The following is an 8,240-nucleotide window of genomic DNA, read 5'->3' on the forward strand; positions in this document are numbered from 1 at the left end:
AAAATAATTTATAAATGCCACTCAATTAGTTTGGCTATAATTTCTTGCCAAAGACACTTAAATGATTTTTTTTTTTTCCGATTTGGCACTGTAATTCGACGGAAACTTTTGACATTAAGGCACCGTTTATTTTCACGAAAAATATTATTTTGAAAAGCGTTTTTACCTAAATTCTGGTGTTTGGGGTGAGAGGTAGACAATATGTAGTCAAAGAAAATATTTTTCGTTCAATGGAAAGTCTCCATCTAAAACTGGGGAAAATAATTTCCATTTCTAAAAAAAAGAAATCATTTTTCAATCTCTCATGGCTCTTCGTGCGTCCTCCTCTCCACTGATCTATTGGAGTTTGTAGGCCAACTGCGGGTAGAGAATGATTTTGGCGAGGGCAAGAAAAGGAGCGAGCAAGATGTCGAACGTAGTCGGGGGATGAAAGTCGATGAGTGGGACGAGCAGGGGATCCGCATCATGGAGGTGGCGGATGGAGGCCTCGACCTCACCGTCGCGGGTGAGGGAGCAAGCAACTATTAGGGGGAGTGCGAGCGCTCGCGGGGGTGACGATTCAGTTTTTGCAGGGCTTCGAGGAAGAGGAGGACGAGGCATACACGGTCTCGATTTAGAGCTAGCACCGGTAGCTAATGGATTTCGGGTGGGCTGTGGACGATCCGGACCAGAGCTTGCGAATTTACTGTAGGCAGAGGGGGATTTTGGACGGCGGAGTGGCGGATTCTGGCGACGGGGGAGTGGCGTTGATTGTATCAGGTGTGGCTGCGCGCAGGGGATGAGGAGGAGATCGGTTCGTGGCTTGGCTGGGGTTGCGGTTGGGGTCGGGTGCGCGTGTGCATGGGAGATTGCACGCCGCCATGTCATTGTCTGGCTTTCCTTCCTTCATTAGTTGGTTCGTTTCTTCTACCGTGAAGGAGGAAATGAAGCGATGCTCATCTTATGTGATCCTCTTCAAAGATTTTGCTTACGTTTGACGGTTGACTCTATGTTCCCGATATTTGATTGATCATTGAAACGAGTGAAGCCCAATCAAAAATACGACTAGATAGCATTGGAATCTTTGGCGAGGTCGAGCTCGCCGAAATTTGGCAAGTCTCGAGCTCACCGATCGTGTTGAGGGACCGGTCAAGGAAGAAGGAAAGAGAAAAAGAAATATAAAAAAAAAGCCACTTTAAAAAATAAAAACAAAAAGATTTGAAAAATTAGAATTTTTTAGTAATTTTCTTTAAGGAAAATCAAATCGGATTTTCGTACCAAATGGTGAAAAATGTTATTAAGTTGATTTTTAGGTTTGGGCTAAACACTTTTTCTTGGAAAAATTATTTCTTGGAAAACATTTTCCAGAAAAAGCCATATTTTTCACGAAACAAACGGAGCTTAAAGTGAGTGTCCTACATAACTTTTGGCACTTTTGATGTACTTCTGCCAATCGTCTTGTAAGTGAGAGGTTTATGGAGTTACAAAAGTTTATAAACTCATCTAAGTTCTAACGGTGCCCTAAGATTCAGTCTATTTCATATAGCTTTCTCCTTTTTATCTTGTACTTAACTATGTCACATGATAAATTACGTATTGTATATCCACTTCATTGTTTGTATGTAAATGTTATTAATAAAATGTGTTTCTTTTGTCCCTTATAATTAGTTGTCATATATTTCAATATATGTAGCTCTTTAGTAAAAAGTATTATGGAGCAATAGATTCAAAACTGTAACTAAGCAGCTAGAACTGACAATCGTCATTTGATGAAATGGGTAAATATCACGGTTAATCTCTCTGCTCCTTTTCGAAATTCAAAATCGTTCCTCTGTTTTACTTTCGTTCCAAACCGTACTGTAATTTTTAAAAAGTGGCACCATTCATTCTTCGGTTATACTCTTTGGTATTCCCAAATTGGGGCAAACTCAATTTGAAAACCAGAAGGATCATTCCCTTCGAAAAAATTAGGGATTTTCAAATTGGGGATAATTTTTTTTCGTGTTTGGCCCGTGAACAAAAAGTTTGGCCCATAAAAAATTCAAGATAACGGCAAAATTAACGGAGTTATGTTCCAAGTCAGCATAATCCGTCGCTGGCACGAAATAAGGACGGCCGATGTCACTTTTCCAAAAGTATATGAACGGTTTTAGACGGAGACAGAGAGAGAGAGAGAGTAAAGGAACGATTATGACTTTCGAAAAAGAGTAGAGGCATCCATCGTGATATATGGTAATAAATTTCCATAGTTCAAATGGTTGCATGCACGACTTAGGCTTAGTTTATTTAGCGAAAATTAAATGATTTGAAAAGTGTTCTTTTGAAAAATATTCACACATATCACTTGAAATAATTTCTCAATGAATTTTTTCAATAAACAAAAATTTATATCTAAACGTTTTTGTCGGAGGATGGAAATGCTTTTCGTTCATTGATTTTTGCAAGCAATGCAAACTGTCACCATTAGAAAAATATTTTTCAAATCATTTATTTGTGGCGAGACAAATGCACCTCTAATTAAATTATAATTTGCTTTTGACGGAAGTGCCCTCCACATAAAAGGCAAGATTGATTGATAAATTAACGAGCCTCGCACATCCCTTTCTCTCTCCCCACATCTCTTCTGTGCTATTTTTTTTTTTTTAAACGGGACGTGTGTCTAAAGAAGAAAAAGAAGATTTGACTTTATAAAATCCGTATCTCATATCTCGATATGGAAATTCATTTAATTTTGGGGAATGTGAGCTTATCGTCTATAGGTTGATAGGAAGCACTTGGTTTACTTTAGAGTTTATAATATGAAGGGGAAAAAGTGTGACGTGGTTTTCAACTGTAAAGATTTTTTTTTCGGAAAATACACATAGTATTGCTTAATTTAAACAAGGGTATTTAAGTCCAAAGAAAGTTTTCTTTTTGAAAATTGTGGATGCAAATTATGACGTGGAAATAGCTCCACACTATATCCATGTTTCAATTTTTTTTTTGTTCTTCTTTCTCCTACAAACCTTCTTCCCTATTACCCATGATCTGCGTCACCCATCTCTCTCTCTCTCTTCCTTCGATCTCAATTTGATCTCAAATTTGAGGTCTCGATTTGAACCGATCTCCAACCTATCTCGGTAGATTATAATCGGGAATCGGAATGAAACCTAAGTTTCATGACATCCGATCACGTTTCGCTTTAAATTGAGTCGAGAATTACACGAAATAGATTATTTAAGCATATTTTTAGATATTATCAATAGCGGCAATCACATCCAAGTACCTCGAAAAAACCGTACATCCATGACCCACATGTACTAATAAATGCACGTAAAAATGAAACATTATAATAGTAGATGATTAGTGATGATGGGTGTAAAGAACTTAAGCAAACATTACAAAAGTTCATATAAAGAATTGCAAAAAGAAAAAGAAGGGAGTGTAGCCACTTTCTCCTTGCCACTGCAAAAGAAGGTGAAACAAATATAAAAAATAAAGCTGCATAGATAAAGAAAAAGAAGCCAAGTCACCCAAGAAAGTAGCCTAATTCCCTAAAAAATACCAAACTTTAGGCCTAGTCTCAATTCTACTCCAATTGTTTTCTGAAAAAAAAAAAAAAAAACCACTAACTTTATGTTCAATCCCAAATCTGCTCTGAACTTTTTTTGTCTCGAAAAAACCCCAAACTTTAGGTACAATCCCCAATCTGTCCCAAATTTTATTTTGTCTAAAAAATCACAAATTTTCAATGTATTCTCAAATATATCCCATGGTCCAATCCCAACTTGACATGACATTTTCACATCAATAAAAAAAAAATCTAGATTAGCAAAGTAATAGGACGATAGGCACAGACCGACGTGACATTTCCACGTGGTTAACAAATCTACCCAAGAAGAGACATTCTTCAAAGGAAACAGTTCTAGGATATGAAAATTAGGAACCACTAATGGTAATTTTTGGACAGAGGGCTAATTGGGTAGATTTGAGATTAGAGTAAAAATTGATGATATTTCCTTAGACAAAAAAAAAATTCTGTACAGATTTAGGACTGAAACTAAAATTTAGGATTTTTTCTTAGACGAAAAAAAAGTTTGGGGCAGATTTAGAATTGAATATAAAGTTGTGGATTTTTTCTGAGATAAAAAAAGTTTAGGGCAAATTTGAAATTTGACCTAAAATTGAGGTTTTTTTTTAAGAAAATTAGGCCCAAGAAAGTAGGTGGAAGACTTGATGTAATTTTCTTCCAAACCATGATGCAAATGTTAGAGGACTTGGCTAAGAGAGAAAAGGGCTGATATATATATATATATATATATATATATATATATATATATATAAAGTAAAGAATTAAAATTTGCTGACGTGAGGCAATCAAGAAAGCGCATACGTGAATATATAACCTACGGAAAATGGGCTAATCCACCAATCTTGCTTGTACATGGAAGAGCCTTGGTTTATCCTCCATCGATAATTAGCTAAGGTGTGGTTCATGAGCCCATGCTAAGTTTCAATCAATTCGCCAATATCCCGCCGGAATAGAGCCCAAACAAGATGTCCAATAAGACATCCACGCCCAACCGATAAACTATTCTACCAAGGGGTTTATCCATTGATAAGTTGTGAGGTTTACCTAGATAATCTCTTAACCATCCCATCAATAAGTGGAGATTCATTAAGCGTGAAACGTTCCCTGCCATAATGTGATGTGTTTCAATGCCATAAAAGTAACCCACCCATGGTATTTAACATCCGAATGCCAATAAATGCGTCCCGGGCGGAAATATCACAAGTACCGCCCGTCCCGGACCATCGCAAGGAAAACTATAACCGAAATCCTTTTTTCGGCAATGGTGTCCCCTTCTTGTACCATTGAATCCAAGTACCGGCGGAGGACCAGAAATTACCCGACCCCGTACATTATATCCATGGTTTGTTGAACTTGCTTGAACATGAATACTCCCTTTGGTATTCTCGGTCTTTTTCGTGAACCACTACGGGCATTCCTCGTGAACTTCTTGGTTGATTTTGCCATACTTTATCATCTCATAAATAGAAATTGATATATGGATTATCCATTTCATGTCAAAACAGATATATATTCGCCAGGATCGTTACGAGCATCAGTTTTTTTTTTTTTTTTTTTGGTCATTCCGCAAGTTGACATGAAATACAAGTCCCGAAAAATTGAAATACAGATCAAGAACAATATTGCATATTGGGCTAAAGATCATATACCAAATTAGAACAAATTTAAAATTTAAAGACCATATTACACATTCGGCGAAACTTCAAGAACTGTTTTGTGTCATTATTTCCATCCGAAAACAATGGGATTTCATTTCCACGATTTACTCGCATTTCCTGGTAACATGTGCTGCCAAATAACCGGATCAATCGTAATTAGTGACTCATTCTCGTTCTCTTTCTAAGAGTCCCTCTTACTAAACAAGGCCGAAGGTCGCCTCAGGCTGCGCAGAGAGAGAGATAGCGAGAGAGAGAGGTTATGGTGTCCTAGGTTTTTGAGGTAGCTAGGCAAGGTCCAAGGATCTCTATCGTTTTGGCATGCGTCGTAACTTTTCTATCTGGGACCTATTCTCATGGATGGATCTTCTGTATATGTAGCGTGGAGAGAACGAAGCATCATTTAATGCCCCTTAAAACCTTATAAATGGATATACAATGAGTAAAAAAGAAGAAAACGCAAACAAAAACCATAAAGCCTATTACTACGTGCGTAGCATAATTTTACATGCCAACGTGCGCGAACAAACATAGATCAAGACAACCTCATATTACCTGTCACCTTCCCCACATCTCTTCTTCCTCCTCCACCCACAAGGAACAAAAAAAGCACTCCTTCAAACTCGTTGTGGCAGTTTCTTGTTGCGTTATTGATGGTATTAGCAGCAGCAGAAGCGGACGACCGCCACCATGGAAGTTGGTCCCCCGACGACGGCCCCACGGAAAGTCATGGTGGTCGCGGATCCCACAAGCGAGTCGGCTGCTGCGCTCCAATACACCCTGTCGCACGGCGTGGTCGAGCACGATGAGCTGATCCTCCTCCACATTGAAAACCCTAATTCGTGGAGGACCACGCTCGCAACGCTCTTCAAGAGGCCGAGCTTCGTGGCCTCAGGGAATAGCCAAAGCGGTAGCAGTCGCGGGGCGTCCGTGGATCGGAATGGAGGTGGTGACAGCGGCGGAGACGGGGGATCGGAGGTGGATTTTCTTGATGAAATGAAGCATGCGTGTGAGGTGGTGCAGCCGAACATTCGGGTGCGAACGGCGAGGATAGAACTGGAAGGTAATAAGGATAAGGCTTCAGCTATTCTCTCGCAATGCACGTCGCATGAGATCGACGTGCTCATCGTAGGGCAGCGCCGGAGCTTTTCCACAGCAATATTAGGGTAAGATTAATTGTCTCTCTCTTTTGGATATGTTATTGTTAGGGCACTTTCGAGATTGAGCCAATGTCGAGACGATTTTGATGATGATAATGTGGAATTTGCGTGTGCTCATACTTTCTTTTCAATTTCATTTTGAGTTTGGTTAAGGTCATGAATTCCAATTTCTTTTAGGCCTTTGCTGCATGTTAATTAGACACTTTCTATGGGGTCATTGACCTATCGTTCTTACAAACCATGTTTTCAAAAGCTGATACAATGTTATCATAAACAATGAAGATTCTTGCGCCAATATGTCCCTTTCATACGTTCAGCAATTGGAAAAGCTATCATCCACTAGTTGTTAAAGCGATTTATTGTATTGTACTTTACCTCTTGAGTGTGTTGCATTATTGCAATTTATTGGAGGAAATGATCTTTGCAGCTAGGGTTAGATCTATTGTGTGACTCCTGAGGTAGAAAGTGCAATGGATATTTAGTCGATCTCGTGAATGTCATGACTCAAAAAGACTAATCAGGGCAAATAGCACATTCAGATTCGTTCTGCCTCAAATTGCAATCCGAGTTTGCTGTCTGAGTAGTTAATCATGTTTTGTATATAAGACAAACAACTTAAGGTCATATACCTATTTTACAACACGGTTTATCTGAACCTTTTACTCGAGTAGTCCCAACGGATGCACGGGAACTGTTTAGCCATAGATAGAAAGTCAATGCTTATACATGAATTATGTTCTGTGCAAGAAGTCACAACCATAATGGAACAACAATGTGGAGCTCATACGTCTCCAGTTTCTTCAAGCTCCTCCTTCTTTTTGTGTTTGTTTTTCTCTTCATTTCTCTCTATGTGGACCCATTGGGTTAATAAGGAATTCGCATTCAGAGCTTGTTTCATCTCCAAAGATTCTGGCTCATTGATAGTTGCATGAATTCCATCTATATGTCTGCAAAATCCACATGCTTTGAAGATTCAAATGCAAGCACAAGATACGTCGAGCTCATTGCTGAAGATGTGATTACTGCTGTTACTGCTTGTTCTGTTGCTCTTTGAAGCTCCTCTAATTCAAACAGATGTAGGAGACGCGGAGGGTCGCTGAGAGGCACTAGATTGACGGACATGGCGGAGTATTTGATAGAGAACAGCAAGTGCACCTGCGTTGGGGTTCAGAAGAAGGGTCAGAATGGTGGTTACCTTCTCAACACCAAGACGTACAGAAACTTCTGGCTCTTGGCATGATGATGATGACCCACCTGTGCTTTTGTGTTCACAAAGTGTGTGTTGCTTCAACCAAAATGATCACGTTCAAAAGGCCTAAAGAAACCACAAATTCAAGCCTTTCAGCCCAAATCTTCCCTGGGGGTTGTGGGCCTTGTGGCCCTTTGATCAGAAATGTTGGGGCAATCTCCAAACAAGCTCCTTGTAGTAGTGAAAACTTTGTGAAAATTATGTATTTTCTCAGCCTGATTCCACCACCTCATTACTGCTGTAAATACCAGAGAAAACTGCAGATTTTCATTATTTTGATAATACGCTATCGTGGAGGAATTTGCCGCTGGAAAGAAATGCCGCTAATTTTCCTCACAAGAAATAGAAAGAAAGTAACAAAAGTGACCATGGAGGGATGTGGTAGACATGGTCTTTTGCTTTGGACAGAGACTAATTTCCTTTGGTTCTTCCATATCAGGGATTCGGGACAGACCATGATTGCTGAGTATAGTCTGAAATTCTCTGTCACTCCACAAGTAAAAGTTAGTAAATTATTGATATAGTCAAATAATTTTGGGAAAGTGTCGGTAATTTCACATAAAATACGGTCAACTCGTGGGTAAGATCCTGAAGTAAATGCTAGTAAATAGAATAATCAGTACTTT

At 39.1% G+C, this 8,240-nt stretch overlaps 1 protein-coding gene across 2 annotated transcripts; it reads left to right on the forward strand.

Moving 5' to 3' along the window:
- Positions 1-5,712: 5,712 nt before the first annotated feature.
- Positions 5,713-7,864, forward strand: LOC115755345. 2 transcript variants are annotated; one of them, XM_030694703.2, is made up of 2 exons: positions 5,713-6,371; positions 7,440-7,864. In XM_030694703.2, exons 1-2 carry the CDS (start codon positions 5,896-5,898, stop codon positions 7,603-7,605), a joined length of 642 nt encoding a protein of 213 aa, XP_030550563.2. In that variant the 5' UTR covers positions 5,713-5,895; the 3' UTR covers positions 7,606-7,864. The 2 variants fall into 2 exon arrangements, with proteins under 2 accessions (XP_030550563.2, XP_030550564.2); XM_030694704.2 differs by having other exon boundaries at positions 7,446-7,864.
- Positions 7,865-8,240: the final 376 nt, after the last annotated feature.

This window comes from Rhodamnia argentea, chromosome 1, assembly GCF_020921035.1.
Source record: "Rhodamnia argentea isolate NSW1041297 chromosome 1, ASM2092103v1, whole genome shotgun sequence".
Classification (NCBI taxonomy): domain Eukaryota; kingdom Viridiplantae; phylum Streptophyta; class Magnoliopsida; order Myrtales; family Myrtaceae; genus Rhodamnia; species Rhodamnia argentea.

Coding starts and splice junctions, on each gene's coding strand:
- LOC115755345 (XM_030694703.2), top strand. CDS start 5,896: ATGGAAGTTGGTCCCCCGACGACGGCCCCACGGAAAGTCATGGTGGTC. Junction 6,372..7,439: donor TTTTCCACAGCAATATTAGG/GTAAGATTAATT, acceptor TAATTCAAACAG/ATGTAGGAGACGCGGAGGGT.